The sequence below is a fragment of the Conger conger genome, chromosome 2 (assembly GCF_963514075.1).
Source record: "Conger conger chromosome 2, fConCon1.1, whole genome shotgun sequence".
In the NCBI taxonomy this organism is placed as follows: Eukaryota; Metazoa; Chordata; class Actinopteri; order Anguilliformes; family Congridae; genus Conger; species Conger conger.
Window position 1 is genome coordinate 8,933,837 of NC_083761.1, and position 23,022 is coordinate 8,956,858.

Consider the following 23,022-nt stretch of genomic DNA (forward strand, 5'->3'; position numbering starts at 1 on the left):
CTACTGTGTCTCTATAAAAATGGAGGTTTGTGCTTCTGATGATCCTGTGGTTTTGGGGGTTCCCTTTCTCTGATTAACCTCCTAAGACCCGCACTCTTTTTTGGTAGGCATTTTTAATTTCTCTTTGCTATTTGGGCTTATTGGGACCTGATAAGTATAAAAACTAAGCATCATCTTTTGACATGATGTAGTTTTGTTCACATATATACTTAAGAATTAAGTATTATGGTTGTACAGCCCAAAATATGGAGTCCACGCATGTGTACGCCAGGTCTTCGGAGGTTAAATCATAATTATATTCTTGCCACTGAAATTTTTTTTACAAAACACTCAAAAATGAATATGAGATGATAATGATTGATAGCTTTAAGTAAATTGTCAAAGAATATACATTTTTGTATCATTCACCCATTCATTCATTCATATTAATTCCCAGATATATAGAGTGTTGCTGACATAAGTGTCTGGAGAAACCACACAGAAATGCATGCTGGGTGTTCTTTTCTTTGAAAATACTGTAATAATTACATGGATTGCTTTGTCCAAATAAAATGATAATAGCACATGATCTATAAGAAATACCCCAGCTCTGGAGGCCTGCTGAGAGGAGCAGTGATGTGTGCAGCGTGCTCAGAGCACTTCTGTACAGCAGGATGTGTGCTCAGCTCACACTAACCCCCTGGGGACGGCCCAGACACCTGGCCACAGTGCTGCTCTATTCTGAGATTGAGTCAGTCCCACTGAGGGACAGCAGAACCAGCCTGCCCCGCCCTGCACATGCTAATCTGAGTTTCACCCCCACTGCTCACAGTTTCTCAGCCCAAAATACCCAGCCCTGAGACAGCTGTTTGCACATGAGGAGGAGGAGGGCTCATTTCTGTAGTGAGGTGAGAAAGGGAGGGGGCTGTACCTCACACATGCTTTAGCATCAGTCTCGGATTAGAGATTTCATGTCTGGAGGTTGGGTTTTGTTCATTCTCTTACCTCTGATACATCAATGTCAGCACTGAGGGCATTCATTAAAATTAAAACAATGAAGTGAACAGATTTGCATTAATGCCTTCATCACTTCAACATGGTGACATATCCAAGTTTGGGTGCTTTACTGATTTTCATTTCAATCCTGTGTGAATAACAGATGTCTGTTTGTGTAAATATCCCCTTTTAGAAAATTCAAGGTATGTAATGTTCCTGAGTTCTGTCTGTTTTCGTGTTTATTCCATTATTATCATTCATATCTGGTTATTGTTTCCATTACAGTTATTGCATTCGTGACCCCCTGTGATGTCTGTGTCTGAATGTTTCTGAGCCCGCATCACTCCCCTCTCTGTGTGCTTCACTATTTGGGTGGCTTGGGTAGTCTCTGGGTTTTCAACATTTTTTCCAGGCTCGCATTCCTTACTTCCGGCTTCTCTTGCTAGTCAATGTAAAGCACGATTCTTACTAACTACTACTAATTTAGATATTGTACAGTACTAATCATATTAATACACTCACTGTCTGTCTAACTAACAAACTAACAGTCACTTAAATTTGGTAGTTTAGATGGAATCACATAACTAACTCACTAACGTTATCCCTGCATTGCTCCAGGGGAGGATTGTCTCCTGCTTAGTCTAATCAACTGATCCACCTTTCTCCCACGTCTGTACGTCTGTTTATTTGGTTTTGACTTTTGGTTCTGCCTTTTCGACAATGATTTTTGACTACCCCGTATGTACCTTCTCCTTCTGATTTCCTGAATTTTTGACCCCTGCTTGTTTTTTCGACTTTCCTTTTGCATCTCGTTTTGGCTCGGTTGTCTTGTGATCTTGGCTTTGGACTTCGACTGTAATAAACTTTGTTTTGGAATATCCCTTGGTCTGCGTCGGGCTTCTCAGGGTCATACATAAGAAGGTACACATTGCCACATTTGTTCATTCAACTCAAACATTTTCTGGCTATAACAATCCATCACTGAATCATGCCTGGAATATAATGGATGTATGTGCATGTCCCTTTAAAAATCCCGAAATTAAAGTATCTGAATAAGGGGGAACATAATTTTGTTTTATTCTTTTATGCTTGGAAAAAAAATAAGGAAAATGCTTTGTATTGCCTGGTGTGTATAATACAGTAATACCATGAGCATTCTTACAAAAAGGATGATCGGGTCAAAGTGAGAAATTATATCACAGAAAAATCTGAAGTCCAGAAAAGCTGAGAGTCACTTGCATCTATAATGACATCGATGCTGATGTATGTATTGAACTCAAATCCTCTGAAAGTAATCTACTTGAAAGCCCACTCACTGCACCTCTGGGAGTTTGTACACATCCTCTGCATTTGGGTGAGCTCAGGGCAGCCGGGTGATCATTGCTCCACATGAACTGATACACTGTGTGATCCTGTGATGTTGTGCTACAGAAGTGTGTGTGTTTCAGCAGCAGCTCTGTGGTGGGGATTGAATGTGACACAGAGCAGCTCCTCTTCAGCACAGAGAGGTGTGTATTCAGGGCTGTAGCTCATTGTCGCCCCCTACAGCCCTGCTGGCAGTATTTCTGTCCCAGATCAGTGCCTCCCCCCTCAGCACCTGCAGTAGGTCCCAGCTGCATTAGTGCAGTCTCTGTGCAGTCTGACTGAGGGAGGTTTTTGTATGGCTCTGTATCACTCTGTGAACACCCAGCTACCACCGATGTCATGTAAACTCTGACAGTAATAATCTCCTATATCTTCAGCCTGGACTCTGGTGATTTTCAGTGTAAACTGAGTCCCAGATCCACTCCCACTGAAATGATCAGGAATCCCAGACTGGTGAGTTGTGGTGGGATATATCAGAAGTTTAGGAGCCTGACCAGGTTTCTTACCAGCTGAGGTAGTACTGATTGCCTGAGTAGTGGTACACACTCTCACTGGCTGTACAGCTGATAGAGACAGTGTCTCCCTGCTGAACAGCCTGAGCTGATGGAGACTAATGGAGTCACAACTATACCTGCCATTGATTCTGAAAAGGAAAACAAAGAATTCGATGTCAATGCATATTAATATCATCAAACACTGTGTAATATTCTGGTAAATTTCAATTGAAAATAATGGCACAGTTATGAAAAGAGTTGTATTGTTAAAAGTCAGAAAATAAAATCTAAAATATAACCAAAATCCCAAGTTAAAATGACAGGTATGCAAAGCCCCTTCAGAGACATTGTGATGGAGGGCTGTACATCCTGTTCAGCTAATACAGGCAGCCTGCAGACAGACTGTAGGTGAGCAGAAGAAAGGCTCTTGTGTGATAAGACAGGGGAAACCGAGCCGATTGACACCCTCCCACTGATTGGTTCTGTGTCCAATTCTGCGCTCCCTTGTGGGGCTGCTTCAAACAGTCAGCACTGTCCAGGTCTGAGTTTAACACCAGACTGTAATTTCCTCTCTGATTATACTGTAGTGCTTCTACATCAGGAGCAACAGTAGCACTCTGTTTCCCTCCTGTGGTTGGAGAGTGTAATGGCAGCTTGTGTGGTGTATGGAGAGAGCTCTGGAAGCAGAACCCATAGCTGTTTCTCTACAGCCAAACAACACTGAATTCTGGACAATTTGGGGGGGAGATCAATCCTTCATTACCTATTCAAATTCGGCTGAAATTATACAGAAAATAGACTTCAATAACCATTAAACGGCCTCCTAAAACATGACTAAAAAGAAGACCAATGCCTCCCCTTGCCCCTACATCTAAGATAAAGAAAGTGAGAAATATATTCTGACCAAATTGATTCTGATTCTTTTTTCTGAACTGTGTTTCTTCAATGAAAAGTTTTTTCTTTTGAAATGAGGACGGATTTTAAGAGGAAGGTTTGGATGTGCTAACATTAACATTTTGAGAAAGTGTAATACATTTGAGAAGATTAGAGTTATTATCTCACAAAGTACTTCAGTGTTTTAGAGCAGAGCACCTCAGTGTTACAGATCAGTGCCTCCCCCCTCAGCACCTGCAGTAGTTCCCAGCTGCAGCAGTGCAGTCTCTGTGCAGTCTGACTGAGGGAGGTTTTTGTACGGCTCTGTATCACTGTGTGAACACAGGACCACTGTGGAAACTCAGACAGTAATAATCTCCTGCATCTTCAGCCTGGACTCTAGTGATTTTCAGTGTAAACTGAGTCCCAGATCCACTCCCACTGAAACGATCAGGAATCCCAGACCAGCGAGTTGAGATATCATAAATCAGAAGTTTAGGAGCCTGACCCGGTTTCTGCAGGTACCAGTAGAGATAGTAGCTGTAAATACTCTGACTGACTCTACAGTGGATAGAGACACTGTCTCCCTGCTGAACAGCCTGAGTTGATGGTGACTGAGTCACAACAATATCTGCCATTGATTCTGCAAAAGAAAACAAAGAAATGTAGTTCAATGGATATTAATATTTCCAAACCCTGTGTAACATTCCGGCCTATTTGAATTGACAATAATGGCACTGTTGTGAAAACAGTTGTATTGTGAAAAATAAGAAAAGAAAATATAAAATACAACCAAAATCCCAAGTTAAAATGTTTCAATCTTGCTCACCCTGCACAAAGAGTCCCAGCATCAGCAGCAGTAGAAAGACTGACATCATCATAATGCTGCCTGTGTCAGTGTCTGTGAAAGGACTGGACAGTCACTGATCAGTACTGGGGGTCTTAAAGTGTGTGGAGCAGTGAGGCAGGACAGGTATGCAAAGCCCCTTCCTCTATACAAATCCTGTCACACACAGTTAGAGGAGCTCTGATGTGTGAACAGCATTAGGTCTACAGAGGGCTGGGACACATTGTTTTGTGTGTATGAACTGAATCTTTTCTGAAACCGAGCCGATTGACACCCTCCCACTGATCAGTTCTGTGTCCAATTCTGTGCTCCCCTGTGGGGCTGCTTCAAACAGTCAGCACTGGCCAGGTCTGAGTTTAACACCAGACTGTAGTTTCCTCTCTCTGATTATACTGTAGTGCTTTTACATCAGGAGCAGCAGTAGCTCTGTCTCTCTCCTGTGGTGGGAGAGTGTAATGGCAGCTTGTGTGGTGTATGGCGAGAGAGAGCTCTGGAAGCAGAACCCATAGCCGTTTCTCTACAGCCAAACAACAATGAATTCTGGACGATTTGGGACCGACACGGTCCCAGGTCTGCCGCCCCACTGCCACACTCTCCATCACACCTAAAACAAATCCATTCCCCCCAAGCACAAACAAAAGAAAGATAAGTAAGAAATACAAAAGTTACAGGCAACAAAAATAAAGATGGGGGGGGGGGGGAAACTTCAAAACCTTTTTAGAATAATGTGGATCTGAGCCTGTTTTCCTCCTGGCTGCCCGAACACCAACTGCCACTGCCACTCTTTTGTCCCTTTCCCCGTGTCAGAGGAAACCAGTGGCAGCTGTGTGAGTTAATCAACCAGGCGGAGCTGAGCAGACCAATTACCCCGGTCCACATCCCCGTGCATGCTCTCAATGACCAATCAAGGGAAGTGCTCTCACTGCGGTCTGCAGTCCTGGTTCCGGTTCCGGTTTGGCTTCCTCCTCGTCTGGGGGCTCCCTCCAGGCATCGCCCACCGGACCTCCTGACGTCCTCCTCCTGACCACACACACCGGCCGCTCCGGCTGCAGCTGGAAGACAAAAAATGGACGGGGAGACCACCTAGGGGCCAGCTTAGTTAGCTCCTGGTGCATGAAGTTAACATCACGTTTTTTTACTTTGCAGCTATTTTATTTGCATAAAACACATTTTTAGTGTACTGTTATTTAAATGTTTTAGATTAAGTACCAATTTTATAGTCAAATGTATTACGAATCGGAAAATAAAATGTGAATGCTCGTTGACTTACTGTAGCTCTAGACATTTTACTCTAGAGGGCACCATCACGCAAGCTATCTGCATCGATGCACCTGAGGAGAGACTGAGAGAGACCTTTCATCTTGGGGCGGCTTGAGTAGAGACAAGCAATTTGAAACCCAAAATAATAACCCAAGATATTTGCGAAAAATTAATATTACTATCAATCATGATCTCTGAAATGTTTATTTTAGCTGTGAGCTGATGTTAACTCTCTGGTGCCCTCCGATTGTGTGCTGCCCCCTCTCTCATGAAATACTTATAGAGGGCTATTGGATAAGTGTATCAAGAATTAAGTTTTAAAAAAGCAAATTAGAACTTTCCTGTGAATGGCCTTAACCTACCTGTTCCATTCTCTCTCTCTTTTTTTGATGAAATGGAAGTACTGTCATGAGCTGCGGACCCCTTGCCGAGCTCAGACCTCACGTTCCCACAAGCAGTACCCCACCAGGAGGTGTCTCGGGGACGAACTCTCTTTTCCTTTCAGTACTTCGAACGTCCTGGAGCCCTGGTAAGTTCTACTGAACTTCCAGCCCAGTCTCGAAGTGTAGGGGTGTGATGCAAATCTGGTATATGATTTCCTGTATTCACTGTATTCCTCTAAAAGAACCTTTCTCACATATGATTATAATCAGATATACTTTATTATAATCAAAAGAATAGAGTTATACAGCTGACAGGTTAAATATCATCTTTCAGTTTGCTAATCACATACTTGATTCACATAAGGTTCATATAACCCCTTTTGCTCTTTCTAATTCACCTTTCCACTAGATGTTAAATTCAAGGTACACCCTTCAAATATCCACCATCCTCTTTGGCCTTTACCTTATCCTATGGCTCCCCCTTCACGGAGATAAAAGCTACTGAACTTCCATTAATACAATGGGTATGAATATCCCTAAAGTCTACTACTTGTTTATTTAGAATAAATAAAAGACATAAAAATGAAAGGAAACTTATAACGTTGAACTTCTATGTATTACTTTTCCTACTTTTACAAGTAATATAGATTATAATGACCTCCCATGCCCTAAATATAGCTGCACTGTTGTATGGGATGTTCACTGGTATGTCTTCGAAAACGTCGGGGGGTTTGCAGTGCAGCCGCAGCATGTGCCTCTCCTCACTGACACTGAGGTTAGGGGGGGAGGCTTCAGGTTCTTGCGTGGGTCCAGCAGGAAGGTGTTCTGTAGCGTGGAGGGACCGCGTGTCCCGTCTGTTGGCCGCCAGGTGCAGTTCATGGCTCCAAGCATGTCGCAAAAGCAATTCAACTCAGCTTTTCTGTATGATGAGGGATGCGCATGAACACCTCTTCGCCATCAGTCCCGCCGCCACATCTCTTGGGCCGAGTCCGCACTGCGTACGTAACTCCGTTCTCCATATCCAGATCCTGGATATGGAGAACTGCAGAGGGAGCGCGCCACTCCAGCTTGATTATAGTTGTTCTGCGTTGCTCTCTCCTCAACAGCCCTTAGATATCTTCTTAAGCGAAATCCTGACAGGCTTCTTTGCTTTTTTTCTTCTTTCTGCTTTCTAACGTCTAAAAGCTCACTCCTTATATATCCTGAAACTTGTACAGAAGTACGAATGGGAAAACACTAGCTCTTATGCAACTTTTTTAACGAGCCTATTCATCACTGTTATTTGTCTCCCTGTCATAATCTCTCCTTGGACTCGCTCCAAACTTTGACGTCATATACCCCTCCAGTAGGGAGTTTCCACCATCTCAATACACTCTTCAGGTGCTCTTTCTTGTGGCGCCTTAAGGAATCTACAAAGGACATCCAATTAATAGCCGAGTGTAATTCATCACCCAACTCCTCTACAGTCAGTCCTTTAAATCTATCCAATAAATTATCAGATTATCATTTCCCCATCATCTATATTGTTTTCCTCATCTTTTTGCTTTAACCAGGCATTATGCTCCTCCCCTGTAGGGTTGGGGTATTCCCCGACTGCTCGCTCAGCATGTTGAATCTCCTCCAAGGTCATGCTGGAACTCATTCTCTGCATGGCCTCAGTCAGACCTTTAACCTTGCTCCTTAGCACTCTAAATCTAAGTCCCCCGACTTCAGACTCCTCTGCTGACACTTAGGGCTGCTCATTAGCTCTGAACCACATATTTTTCCGCTTACGGGCGTTCTTGCTACCACCTCAATGGCGTGTGCGAGGGGTTAACAATGCATTCCTGCCTAACCCATCCCTGTCAATCTCTCATCAGGCGGGCCTAGGGCCAGGTCCTCGATCGTACTGCAAGTGCATCTGATGGGGATATCGAAAAATGTATAAAAAGGTGGCAGCAGCTCACACCTGACAGATGGAAGAAGGAGAGAGAGCGGGCATTGAGACAAGCTAATTCTTAGTAAGATGTGTTCAAACGGTAAATGGCAGGCATTTATATAGCACCTTTATCTAAAGCGCTGTACGATTGATACTTCTCCATTCACCCATTCATACACACACTCACACACCGACGGCGATTGGTTGCCATGCAAAGCATACCAGCTCGTCAGGAGCATTTGGGGGTTAGGTGTCTTGCTCAGGGACACTTCGACACAGCCCGGGCGGGGGATCGAACCGGCAACCCTCCGACTGCCAGACGACATCTCTTACTGCCTAAGCCATGTCGTTCAACATTTTGTTGTCAGGTTTACCAGTCATGTCTTGATTTCATATATCTGTTTTATCTATCTGTATTTATCTATCTTTCTATCTATATGTCTATCAGTGTATATATATGTCTATGTATCTGTCTATCTACAGTATATGTCTGTCTTTTTGTCTATATATCTATTCGAAGGATAGAAAGTATGTCTATCTGTGTATCTATCTATCTATCTTTCTTTATATCTGTAACTAAATGTGTATCTTTATCTTCCTCCGCCGCTCCTTTTCTCTCTTTCTATCTCTCCATCTTTTAGGGTACACTCAAAGTTCCCACTGGCTTGAGGAGGGTGCTGTAAGATTCATTCATGGGCATTTTTTGCAGTTATGTTATGTTATGTGTTAACTTGTTTACTTGATTGTTGGTATAATAAACAATACTTTTGGTATTTACCATTTACTTAAAGCCATTTATCCATCAAATGTGTTCCATCCTGTTTCAGCAGAATCTATTGCTGAATCTAGTCCCACCCCCCAATTCCCACAGAGATCCATTAAAATGCAAAGATACTTTTCACAGAACGTATTTTAGAAATATGAAATTCATACTTTAACAATTTAATTCCCGTGGCCTAAGAATGGCCCTCATTCTCTCAGGTAAAAGCTGCCAGTTACCGACTTACTCACTTATAAGTTGCTTTGGCTTAAAAGCGTCTGCCAAATGACTAAAATGTCAAATGTAAATGCCAGTTGAATTAATGTGAAGTATCTCACAGCTATGTGGTCTCCTGCAGCTGCCACTGCTTTCTGTTTTGTAACGGACAGAATTTTAACTTACTTATTTATTTAGACCATTCACAGGTGAGGGTGAGTCCAATGTGCCATCAACTGCTCAGAAAGATTACTGACATGGGAAAACAGGGCAATTTACAGAAGTGCTCTTTCTCAGCAAGTGTATTTCCAGAGGCTATGCATCAGGGCATGTTTTAGTGTTTGTCCAGGTGATGGGAGAGGAAGTGGTTTGTAACTATTTAAACAAACTTGCGGGTGTAGTGGATGGAGTGTATGCTTTTCATTGACCAATGAGCCCCTCAATATTCCCCAATCCACCGACCTGCCTAAGGACGGCAAGGGCTCGTGTAGAGGATCAACACAATACACACTTCATTTTTTTAAATTTTTCTCTGCTTTATTGATGTATGAGAATAAAAGTTCTTTTGACTTTTTTTCTTACATTACAAGGTTTAGGTAAGTTTCGTTATGTGCACATAATCTATTTAAATAGATTAGATTGATGAAATATAATGAAGAAATTCTCAAGCAAACACTTTTAAGGCCAGTTTTGTGAAATAAGTTAACTATGGAAAAAAAAAAAACTCATGATCAACTGACATCCGAGGGTCTAAGAAATTCTTAAGTGTGATCATCCCACCTTCAAAATGATCCTCACTGGGATAAAAACAGAAGAAATTACATATATATGCATTAAAGGCACCATGAAAATATCTTTATGAAAACTTGGGGAAATAAACCAGTAAGTGTGTGTGTGCACGTGTATGTGTGTGTGCATGTGTATTTGTGTGTGTGTCTGTATGCATGTGTGTATGCACGTGCATGTCTGTGTGTGTGCATGTCCGTGTGTGTGCGCATGCATGTGTGTGGCGTGCGTATGTGTGTGTGCAGTCTGCAGACCATGCTTTTAACCATAATCATTCTCGTTTTCAATGTTTTGTGAATGACCTATAACTGGTTTAAAATGCTTTCTTTTACGTAATCTAGTATTTATTATACCTGTTATAACTAATGACTGTTCTGTAATACAACGTCACCCTTTTGCAGGCAACTGCAAATTTCCAGATATTTGTGCTTCCTTATGTCGTACCTGTGCCCCCCTAATCGTAGAGTATGAGGCATTTCTTTTTATCTTCAACAATATTAAATCTAGACAGAATTGCAAGTTTCATATGCGTATTAACATAATGATATACAGTATATATACATTCTACAGTATGTTCATTCAGTTAAGCAAAGGCTCTTGGAACATGAAACATCCAAAAGTAGGTAGAAAAAGAAAGAAAAAAGCAATAATTAAAATGTGGTTATTTTAGCTGTCATGGTGAGTTTGCTCTCACTTCAGAGCATTAAGACTGCAGTGTCTTCCTGTCCAGGAAAAAAAGTCATAAATAATTTTGAAACATTTTCACACATTCTCTCATTTCTCCATTGAAGCAGGCATTTGTTTTGAGAGAAAAACGCAATAACAACGCAGCCTTGTTAAAAAACAAGGGACAAACAACTGATTTACCAAAAAAATTGCATAAAAGTAGACATTTTTTATCTGTCCTGTATGAGCACGGTGTCATTTGTTTCATAGCAGCCATTATTTTGTTTGCAATCCGTTCTACTCATAATTCTCCATCAGCTGGCATAAGCTCTAGTGTACAATGATGTAGTGTAAACATCAAGCGTAGCACACAGACAGGTCTTGTTGTGCAGCCTGCAGCCTATAGTATTGTGTGACAGAACTGAAATCACAGGTTTGGAGATTGAAGAGACTGAAATCACAGGTTTGGCTCTGCCATATACCATTAGTCCAGTTACCTGGTTACGCTGCTTTCCTCCCACACTCAAAGACACGCGTGTCAGGTTCGGTGTGCTCCTGCCGCTGCCCTTGACCAAGGCACTGGCCTCAGAACTGGAGTGGGTCCCTAGGTCTCCCACGGTGGCTGCCCACTACTCCTAAGTAACTACGATGGGAGGACACATTACCCCACAGGGTTCAATTAAGTACAACCTCTTCTTAACTCCGCCCACTCATGCCTCTCGACCCAACGGGGCTTTCCCTGTCCCCTTTTCCCGTTTGTAATTCGCTATGACGGACACGTTTAACCAGGTGATACCTCTTCACATTGTCTGACGGCAGTTTAAACTATCGTAGTTCGTCAAACTTAAGCCTGTGCTTTTGACAAAAAATAAAACAGTTTGAGTAAAACTCAATATGTGTCTGAATGGGAACCCAAAGGAAGCTGAAGCAGAACATATCGATGCTTGGTACATTCAACCGAAAGTATTATATTTCTTACCGTGCGAATGCACTGTAGGTGTATTTTAAGACAGTCGTTTAATAAGCTGGACTGTGGAATTGTGTCATTACCAGGCATTACTGCTAGCAGACTGTATGTAGAACTTGCAGACACATGCAGGCAGACCAGCCGATGGACTCTGTGTTTCTACAGCTAACGGAATAGGCCCGGTGTGCACGTCCTCAAGTTCTATTACATCATGCAGGGTGCTCATGCATGAGCGAGTTCAAAGGTCACATCATCATCTCTCAGGATGCCATCTTTCTGCTCGCTTTTCCATTTCTGTATTTTTTTTTTTAGCAATCTATCATTCTCCTTCTCTACCCTTGTTTACCCACTTGGTTATTATTTATTTAAATGGTTTTTTTTTGTGGTTTTTTTCAAAGAATACTCCATGCAATGATATGTGATGTATGGTCAAAATGTTCAGGAAGTACCACATGTTTTAATTAACTAATTAGAGAAAAAAAAAAGCCTAATACTACCCTTCCCCACAAAAATAAAATTTAAAAAAGCCCCCAGACCAAAGTTTGAGCCTGCAGTCAGAGCCAAGGGCTTGGCAGGCTGGTGGCATGGCTATTTTAGCCGGACGTGGGGCATGCTCAGAGACTCTGTGCTGCCATCGGCGGTCCGAACGCAGTGGGCGCTGCCCCTGCCGGCAGTCCTCGGGAGCTCGGGGGCGAAGGCGGGGTCGGAGGTGGGCCGCGACAGGAAGTCGAAGGCGCCGCTCGCTGGAGCTTCGAGGTCCCTGTCGCTGATGAAAAGCTCCGCCTCGCCCCAGTCTCCGCCCGCGGGGGCGGGGCCGCTGCCGCCGCTGCTGCTGCTGTTGCCGGGGGAGACGGCGGGGGGCGGGCGGTCCGCGCCCGCGAGCTGCGCCAGGTTCTGCGCGGACAGGGATTTCCCCAGGACCGCACCCCCGCCGCCGCCCGACCCCTCTGTCTCCAGGCTCAGGTGCCTCCTCCAGGAGCCCTCCTCCTTGGCGCTGGGCTTGCTCCGCAGCTGCACCCCCCCGCCCGGCGCCCGCTGCCCGCCTGCGTAGGGCCCCCCGCTCTCGGCCGGATGGCCGTCCCGCGGCCTGGCGTTGGGGGCGCCGGTCCCGGACGGGGGCGGAGGAGGGGGGCGCACCAGACTGGGGAAGGGGTTCCCCCCGGGGGCGCTGGCGGGCGAGAGCGCAGCCGGGGGCGTGGCGTTACCGGAGCCCTCCTCGGGGGGGGTCTGCGGCTGGCCGGGGGGCAGGGGTGAGGGGCTGAAGGAGCTGGGGTGGGAGCCGTTGAGGTTGAGGCCGAGCTCGTTGGGGGCCAGGATGAGGTGGAGGCCCCGGGGGAGGTTGCCGCTGGTGGAGCGGGACACCTGGGTGGAGCAGGACAGGTCCTTGCTCAGGAAGGAGCTCTGGTAGTCCGAGGTCTGCTCCAGCTCGAACAGGGGGAGCGAGGAGAGGGTCAGGGCCGAGGACGAGCCCTTGCGGAGGACCTGTCGGTAGATATCCAGCAGCGAGTCCAGCTTGGACTCGATGGACTGAACCTGGAAGGGGGAGCACCATGGATGTCAACAATGCCAAGGGCAGAAGGTGCTCTAGGAACCCCAAAGTCAAGTGCTAATCCTTGCACAACCCCTTCCCTGGCGCCTAAGCAGTATGACTTACCAAGTTCCCGAGAAAAGAGTGTTTCAGTGACAATGAAAATATCAAAATACATCAGGTTATATTCTTTCATACAAAGCATAACCCTAACTCAAACCCTAATTACATTATAATTATCATAATATGACATACTCTTAAAAACACAGAATCTGTAGTCGAGTCAGGACAATCTCTCTAGTGGAGGAAAAAGCAAAATGTCTTAGTTTGCTTTTTCCACCTACCTGTGTCCCTCTTCACTCTTTATAAAACTCAATGAGCAGAACAGAAAAACCTCTTTTTCATAAGTTAGGAGAGAAGAATATCTCCTGCCTGATAAATGTCACTTGGTTGCTATAAATGTATTTAAATCAAGGAGCAAAATAAGCTGAATTGGCAACACTGTCATGGATAGTCACAACTATATGGTGGAAGGCCGCCAGCTTTCGACTGCCTATGGAAAGGGATATTGCTTTTATGCAATCAGATCGGTTCTGTCTTATAGGTCATCGTTTGAGTTGGCTTGAACTGATGCCTCCAAATGGAGCCGCCTATTCTTCTGTCAGAAGAAGCAACAGAACATTCCCTTATAAGCCTGCAATGTACATGGATTTACCTCCCATGATTAGAGGGCCAACCTGTTCAGGCTCACTGTGTCTGGGAAATTAGTCTACAAATGAAGGAAGGAATAAAGTAACCAACACACACTCAAACACTGAAACGCATGCACGCACTCTCTCTCTCTCTCTGAAATACATGAGTAAATATTGCCAAACAGTACGTAAAAGTAAAACATAAACAATAATTAATCCTACTTTTAATTACAATTAGATACTGACTCAGATAAAATAAGTGGAAATAATCGTGAAGAATATAATAACAGTCAAGAAAAAATACAAACAAAATAAACCTCAACAACTAAAACAACAATGGGTATTTGTCTTCATCATTATCACTCACTGACTCACTGAAATAAATTGTACTGCCAGTGTCACGCATCTCCCTTCCTCTCCTATGAGGACGGGGACTTTCTCATAATCAGGGAGATTTGGGCGAAACTGTGCAATTTCTCTTTCAATTTCATACTTGGTGCAGCATAAGAGAAAGTGTTTCTCTGTATCAACATCGCTTTGTTGGCACTGTGAGCACAGCATTTGGTGAGCTTTTTTGGGAACCATGACGTGCGTTCAAGACAGCGAACGTTCACGACGAATTACGCTTGCAGCAAACAGTTACTGTTGAACGATTTTAAATTAACATTCCATTACAACGCATTTTGAATACAGATGGATGCGACTTAGATTCGTTGCTTATGTGATTTATTTTCAAGGCAAGAACAAATATTACATTGATTAAAGTGTGTTATAACAATCAAATAATTGTCAACTTGTCAACTCCGCTGTTTCCCGGTCGACAGCCATTTCTGTTCGTTGCGCACTACCTTTTAAAATAGTTAGCAAACGGTAGCTAACTTTCGTGGCGAACAGAAAAAAGTTTGAATATGTTCGCGAACGTTAGCTAATGTATGCGATCTTGAACGCACCTCTTTGGCCAAACTGTGCTCACTGTCATCTCTCTTCCTCTCTCTCTACCTCTATCTCTCTCACCTGCCGCTCCACTTTGCACACGCGCCCCAGCATGCTGACGTCCTCCAGTGTGTCGCTGTCCGATAGCAGCTTGTCCCGGACCTTCTTGTCCACGGGAATCTGGCCCTTGCCCAGAATCTGGTCCACTCTGTGACAAAGACAGGCACGGGAAGGAGCGTTATGATCGAGCAAACAGGAGGCATAGACTCAGCAGCCACCAAACCAGAGAGAGACACCAAGTCAGGACAGAGGCACCAACCCCAGGGTTAGAGGATAAGATACTCAAAGACGAGGACTCCAGAGTCAGTGACGCATGCTACAGAGAGCAGGTTAATTAACACAAACAAGGGGGGTGTTTATAATAACTAGATCTAAACAGTGAGATTCTCTGCTGTAAAATCCAGCTATGCCAGCTTGGCCATCTGGAAAATTGAGAAGGTCAAGGGTGCGTTTCCCGATAGCGGTAGTCCCGATAGTCTCTTAGCGCTCTACGAAGACTCTCTAAGGTATGCCTAACTAAAGTTGTTTACTTTTCTACGTGTGTTCCCCGAACTATCACTTACTTACCGAACTTGATTAAGGGATAGCTTCTACGTGCGACGTTGCTAGGCCCATCGACTCGCTCTAAGATCGATTATGCACTCCATGCAGCGACTGTTTGACTGCGTTATGAGAGAAAGTAGTGTTATTTATTAATAAAAACACTGCAGGAATTCTTTAAAATACTGCATTTATCACGACTGGTGGGAACGTATTAAAAACTAAATTATCCAACCGTATATATAATTTTCGCCAAATTATATATACGATTACTGATACGGTTTGTGGCTACGCCATCCAGCAATACTACGCCTTCTTTGGCATGTCATGTTTTATTTACATTATTTAAATATCTTTGTCATAGTGCCTTAAATTACTTTGCAATCAGGGTTGATTTGGCAGAAGCACCATCACATTACTGGTGTAATTCACTACTATTTTCTCTGATTAGCCAACGTTTTCAATAAAAGCGCACCAACAAGCAAAACGCACCAACACGAAAACCTTTTTAAAAAATTAGTTTAAATTATAATTCTTATTTTCTTATTTTTCATTTTAACATAAGATATGGCGGGAAAAAAACAAAGAAATAAGCGGTCCCACAGCTTCACAGCAAACGAAATAGAGATATTGTTAGACGTGGCGCTGAATAAAGAAACATTATTTTCCAGTATTAGGACTACGGTGTCCAACAAAACCAAAAAACAAAGAAACGAAAAAATAATCAATGTTTAAACATCGCTCCAGCACACAGCGGGAGTGGGAAATCGTCAGTTTGTCATTTAAAAGGCAATTAGGCAACATGCATCCTTTGTAATTTACCTGTTTATTATTTGTAGGAAAACAGTGCCATTAATGTGGCATTTTAGTAATATTATTAGCCAACTACAACTGTAGAATTATTAGTGAATATATTGCTTAACAGATTGAGATGTAACTAAGAGCAACAGCTGATTTCAGAGGCTTGCGGTCGTGACAGTGATGGCCACTAGCGGAGTGAGCTGACAACATCGCTAAGGTATAGCTAAAAGTGGTCCAGACCAACCTTACGAAAGTACGACGTACAGAAGGTATACTTAGCTAAGAACGTTTCGGGAAACACGCTGAAACGTTAAGGTAGAGCTTAAGGTACAATTTACGAACGACGTAGCATTAAGAAGGCTTCGGGAAACGCACCCCAAGGTGGTCTAGCTGTGTATGAGCAGGTCAACCAGCTTGTACTGGTAGCTTGTCTGAGCTGGTAGCTGGTCAACCATAGCTTGAGCTGGTGAAACCATGTGAAGCTGGGAGCTGGTCTGAACTGGTCAACCAGCTAAACCATGTCAACCTGGGAGCTAGTCTGAACTGGTCAACCGGCCAACAGCTATTTCAACTTGAGCTGTTTTTTTTCCATCAGGGCTAACTGTTGATAAGTTTGAGCACACACTTTGTGCAAACTTCAGCAGTTTCAATAACTGTTTTATTCTCAGCTGAAAATACTAAAGGTATATACAGGTATTTGGTTTTAACTGACATTTATATTGCAGTGACATGGGTCGCAGTCGCAGGCAAAGTGTTCAGGAGATTTCACACTTGACACATACAGTGTACAGTACAGTGCTGATCTGTGATAAATAGTACTGTATAATAATAACATAATTTTGTCCTCGGCCTGGGAATTTCATCTGGCAGCCCTGTGTTCATGTCTTGACAAAATTGCATACGGTACTGTTGAGCAGGTGCATGTACAGATGAGACAAAATACAAACGCTGTCTTTTGGAATCCTTCAGAGTTCACTGCTTTAATGCAGGGCTGCCCAACCCTGCTCCTGGAGATCTACCGTCCTGTAAGTTTGAACTCCAACTCTAACAATGCACACCTCATCCAACAGCTAGAGCAGGGCTGCCCAACCCTCTTCCTGGAGATCTACCGTCCTGTAGGTTTGAACTCCAACCCTAACAACGCACACATCATTCGTTCAACAGCTAGAGATCTCGTCAAGCTCAAACATTCAGGATGCTAGATCCCCACGAGCAGGGTCGGGCAGCCCTGCTCTGATGAGTGACAGGGGAGGAAAGTGGCTGATCGGGAGAGAGCGCTGCACCCAGACACATCAGCTTCATTAGTGACAGTGCCCCAAAGCCATGCCCATGCAAGAGATTTCTAAGGAAGCTATTGAGTAAAAAGTGTGTAAACACACACACGCACACACACACACACACACACACAAACATAACAAGATGTTTCCAAGCGGAAAACATTCCTCATCTCATCAAGGTTAATGGGAGTCAAATGCTGGAAACTGCTCATTTTCAAAATGGCTTCCTGTAGTTACTGTCCGAGAAATTGTACTGGGTGTCGAACATATGAATTTGTATTTTAAACTTTCTATATTTTTTAAGTAATGGTTTCAATTAGAATAATTGTTTGTGTCCAAATTTTCAATACATTTACTTTAGTAGCTGCATACATTACCATTAAGCAATTATGTACTTGTGAAGGGGTTTATATTAAGGCACACAATAATTCAATATGAACTATTGAAAACTAAGTGGATCGATGGGTGAGCAACAGAGGTGTAAAGTCCAGGGTCCAGAAAGTAAAAGTCCTGCACGTTTTTCTTCCACCCATCAACTCATCAGTTCTCCCTCCTGGCTGAGGAATTGTGGTAAGTAGGCGATTACCGGGGAGGACTTTTGACTTGCTGAACCTGGATTTTTCCACCTCTGGTGAACGAACAAGGTACAGGTGTGTTGCGTCCACACTGGACTCCCAAGTGAATTTCAGGAGCATGCAGGAGAGTAGGGGGTGGTGGGGGGTGAGTATGTGGTGGAGGGGGGGGGGGGGGGGGTGTGACGTGGGGGCTGACCCCGTGGAAGAGTGCTTCCTTCCATGCTGGCTGTAATATGGGTGCAGGGAGGGGGAGGAAAGGGTCTTGGCTTTGCTGCCCAGGGTGTGCTGTGGACCCACAATGGTGTCCAGCCTGCATGGGAAAGGGTACACAAGAGGTATCAATCATGCACATCATCGCTGCAACAAGGAGGTGCTCATGGATCAATGCAGGGTGGCCGCTGGCTGCAGTCGTTCCCCACCGGAGAACTCCGTTACAGTAACCCCCATGGCACAGAGCTGGTTAACTGGGATAGGAGGAACGAGGGAATACTGCTGCCTGTCATCTCCATTCCTTTTACTGGTGTCTGTGCGTCTTCCTCTGTGTCTCATCTAAGGGTTTGCCTGACACTGAGTCAGAGGCCGTCTGTTCTGCACTCAGCCTTTCTGTCTGTGTATGTGTGTGTGTGTGTGTGTGTTTCACTCTGGTCGAGTGTGTGTGTGTACGTGTGTGTGTGGGTGTGCAGGTATGCGTCCCTCTCTGGTTGAGTGTGTGTGTGTGTGTGTGTGTCTCGCTCTCCGGTCGAGTGTGTGTGTGTGTACGTGTGTGTGTGTGTGCAGGTATGCGTCCCTCTCTGGTTGAGTGTGTGTGTGTGTGTGTGTGTGTGTGTCTCTCTCTCCGGTCGAGTGTGTGTGTGTGTACATGTGTGTGTGTGTGTGTGCAGGTATGCGTCCCTCTCTGGTTGAGTGTGTGTGTGTGTGTCTCTCTCCGGTCGAGCCTCACCGTGTCTGCAGGCTCTTGATCCTGCACAGCATGTCCAGGTGCCCGGCAGAGTACTGCTCGATGACGTCCTTCACGTCGTACGGACGCAGCGTCTCCTTAAACTTCTTCTTCGCCACGTGGAACTTCATTATCCTGTAGTGACCAGCAGGGGTAGTGCTCAACATCCACAGTGACAAAACGCCTGCTTCTCAATGTGGCTCTTTCCATCAAGCTGATACGTTCATAAACATGAACAAACATGTCCCCTGCTCAGTCCATCCATCCATCCATTATCTGAGCCCGCTTATCCTAATCAGGGTCGCAGGGGGCTGGAGCCTATCCCAGCATACATTGGGCGAAAGGCAGGAATACACCCTGGACGGGTCGCCAGTCCATCGCAGGGCACACACACCATTCACTCACACACACACTCATACACTCATACACTCATACCTACGGGCAATTTAGACTCTCCAATCAGCCTAACCTGCATGTCTTTGGACTGTGGGAGGAAACCGGAGTACCCGGAGGAAACCCACACAGACACGAGGAGAACATGCAAACTCCGCACAGAGAGGCCCCGGCCGACGGGGATTCGAACCCAGGACCTCCTTGCTGTGAGGTGGCAGTGCTACCCATTGCACCATCCGTGCCGCCCCCTGCTCAGTCGTTTTTTGATTTTCAAAGTATGTCTCTTTTCTTATATTGCACCAGTCTACCTAGTACATCTTGTAAGCTTTAATTCATAGTACTTTAATTCATTTCTGTGTAGGTGTTGCATTTTGAAATTAAAGCATTTTACCAGAAATAGCAAGTGTGGTCATTTTTTTGTCCTATTATTAAAAAACTAATCAGGCACAGGACAGGCAGCTATGACAGCTGTGACAGTTCAAAAAAGGGCAGTAGTACAGTTGGTCCATGTTGGGCTGTATTTAGCCTGTGGGTCGCTAGCTGATTAGCCTGCCCATGGGTAAAATGACAGAATGCACCTTCAAATTTTTTGCCCAGTTAAATTTTCAATCAGACACCATTACGAGGTTCAGCCACCATTCAAAGCCCTTCTCATCAACAGCAATTCTCTGTGGACTGGTTGTCATCGGCAAAGCATGTAATTGCACAGATGTTAGACTCGAAGTTATTAGTGTGGCAAAATCCCAGCTCGCAACGCTGGGCTGCACTGTACACAGGCTGCCACTAGAGGGCCTCACCAAACAAAAAATGATCGGCCGCAATTTCGGACCTCCAAGGGAGTCTGCAGCTTTAGAAAAGCAAAGTGTGGATTAAGGTTACATAAAATATCCTGCCACTCATATTAGAAAAATAACACCGCAGTGTTTTAACAGCTTTGTGATGTGAAACCGTGATATGGAGATGTATTGTCTTTCAACTGCGAGCGCAGTATTCCTATTGATCCTATCAGATTGTCGTCCTGCCCTACTATCTATTACTCCTCCGTAGGTGCAAAAGCTTCTCTTTCTGTTACATTTGAATTCTAGCAGTTTTAAAAGAAAGCACCATCCGTCACGACCTGCGGTTATAAAGACGTTTCCCCCGCTCTGTGGCAGGGTGTGTAAACGTATCGCCCTGAGAAGTTAGCGGGAGGGTATCGCAGTACCTGCCGCACCATGAGGAGACCTGCGGGGGGGGGTATGGGGCAATAAACACACAGTGCACAGCGAGTGGAGAAGATTAGGCAGCAGGGGACTGTGGAACCGATCTTTATCTAAACTCAGAGAGAGAGGCCCGAATTTCTCACGACCTCTCTCTCGCCCTCCCACACCCGCAGCGCAGCGGGACAACCATAGGGGGCGATGTGGAGGGGCCGCTGGGCGGGGGGACAGCTCACTCCTCAGGGCCAGAACTGTCATAGAGGGGGAGGTGGTGACGGGGATTGGTGTCCCGTTATGTCAAAGTCCGCGGATGAGGAGTATGAATCAGTTTCATTCTGAAAATACCTGGATCTTTTTAGCAATCAATCAATTTGTTAATTCTTTACTAAACGGCACTTCACCTAGGCCTACTATTTGTTTAATTATACAATGCCAGTTTCGCACACACAGAATAAGCCTAGTCCTGGACTACATTCAATGTTGACGATTCTCCATACAAAACGCAATGAAACCGGCCCATAGAATTTAGTCCCATTAAGAGTGCTATTCAAGGGAGCCCTGACCACAATTGCAGATGTAGATCTGCTCAGTGCCAAAAGCAGGGAAACTGCCTCTGAAACCACACACACACTCTCACACACACACACACCCACACACACCCGCACACACACACAGGGAAAGGACATTCATAAGGTTTTGGCACTGGGCCGGTAGGCCCGCAGGTGCCAGGCTGGCTCAGGGACCCAGAGAAAGACCGGAGGGAAGCTTCCAGAACACAGGCTGCCGTCTCTCACCTGACGGCTCGTATCACGCACTTGACTGCGGGCGTCAGGTCCTCCACGGAGATCTCGCAATGGCAGCCCTTCTCATCGAACCCGTCATCCACACTCAGGTTTGTGTCAGCTGAGGGAGAGAGAGAGAGACAGAGAGAGAGAGAGAGAGAGAGAGAGAGAGGGAGAGAGAGAGGGAGATATAGGGAGAGAGAGAGATGGTGAGAGAGGGAGAGATAGAGAAACAGACAGAAACAGGCAGAGAGAGATAGGGAGAGATGGAGACAGAGAGAGAAGAGAGAGAAACAGAGGGAGACAGAGAGAGAGAGAGAGAGAGGGAGATATAGGGAGACAGAGAGAGGGTGAGAGAGAGGGAGAGATAGAGAAACAGACAGAAACAGGCAGAGAGAGAGAAGGAGAGAGATAGGGAGAGATAGAGACAGAGAGAAGAGAGAGAAACAGAGGGAGACAGAGAGAGAGAGAGAGAGAGAGAGAGAGAGAGAAAGCCACTTTATTCGGACATACAGACACATATATTGCAGATAAAGAGACAGAGGAGATGTAGATGGCCCTGCTAGATGAACAGTGGTGGCTGTAGCCCCAGCCTGGTGTAAAGCAGTGGGAGAACAGGATGGAAGAACGCGTGAATCATCACATGACGCATTTTTAAACTGCATCTTGGAACGCCAGAATCTGCCGCGTGTTGAATTTAGGACTGTTATGAAACGCTTCGTAAGCATTTATATGGATGTTAGCCGTATGAATCTGCGATGTGTTTATGTTTCCAGGTCAGCGCACGTTGTTTTACATTTAGTGCTTTATTGATGGAGCACTTACTGGACACTCACTGGTCTGGGAATGCGAGCCAGGTCTGGTGCTGTTTCACACATTACTCTGGTGATGCACTTTCCCTACAAGCCATTTACAAGAGTAGCTGCTGGGTGAATGTAATGCAATGTAATGCATAAGAGTCTCTCTGGATAAGAGCATTAAAAAAATAAAAATAATAAGTCAGTCTTAACTGGTATTTTAGCCTTAAAAATTTTCTTAAAATCTTATTTAGAGCACTGCCACCTCACAGCAAGGAGGTCCTGGGTTCGAATCCTGGTCGGCCGGGGCCTCTCTGTGTGGAGTTTGCATGTTCTCCCTGTGTTCGCGTGGGTTTCCTCCGGGTACTCTGGTTTCCTTCCACAGTCCAAAGACATGCACGTTAGGCTGATTGGAGAGTCTAAATTGCCCGTAGGTATGAGTGTGTGAGGGAATGGTGTGTGTGCCCTGCGATGGACTGGCGACCTGTCCAGGGTGTATTCCTGCCTTTCGCCCAATGTATGCTGGGATAGGCTCCAGCCCCCCTGTGACTCTGTTCAGGATAAGCGGGTTAAGATAATGGATGGATGGTTGGATCTTATTTATATGACTTTTTAGCTAAATAAGACAAAACAATTGCCAATGAGGTGAGACAGTCATGATTTGCCAATGGGGTAAACATATCACCTGTCAAGCAGAAATTACTTTAAACTAAGATTTTTTAAAACTTGATTTTAAGTCTCACTACAAGACTAAAAAAACTGATATTTTCCCAGTGTAATGGATAAGGCTCTCTAGGTAAGAGTGTATGCTACATGAATGTTACGTAGCTTAGTGACAACATGTAGCTTAGTGACTAAGGTACATGACTGGGACTTGGTGGTTCAAGCCCCAGTGTACCCACAATAAGATCCGCACAGCTGTTGGGCCCTTGAGCAAGGCCCTTACCCATTGCTCCAGGAGGGATTGTTCCATGCTTGTTGAATGGATAAAAGTGTCA

General features: G+C 44.9%; 1 protein-coding gene across 5 annotated transcripts in view; it reads right to left on the reverse strand.

Annotated features, from left to right (window-relative positions):
* Nucleotides 1–9,621: 9,621 nt before the first annotated feature.
* kcnq5b (potassium voltage-gated channel, KQT-like subfamily, member 5b) overlaps nt 9,622–23,022 on the reverse strand; it is a 154,766-nt gene continuing 141,365 nt past the window's right edge. For 3 of the 5 annotated variants that reach the window (XM_061230084.1, XM_061230083.1, XM_061230087.1), the window contains 5 exons: nt 21,240–21,348; nt 18,857–18,988; nt 18,113–18,226; nt 14,745–14,871; nt 9,622–13,043 (listed from right to left, as the gene is read on the reverse strand). In XM_061230084.1, coding sequence (XP_061086068.1) covers nt 12,099–13,043; nt 14,745–14,871; nt 18,113–18,226; nt 18,857–18,988; nt 21,240–21,348 — 1,427 coding nt within the window. In that variant the 3' untranslated portion in view covers nt 9,622–12,098. The remainder of the gene's footprint in view (nt 13,044–14,744; nt 14,872–18,112; nt 18,227–18,856; nt 18,989–21,239; nt 21,349–23,022) is intronic. The other 2 variants (XM_061230086.1, XM_061230085.1) reach the window with 1 other exon arrangement.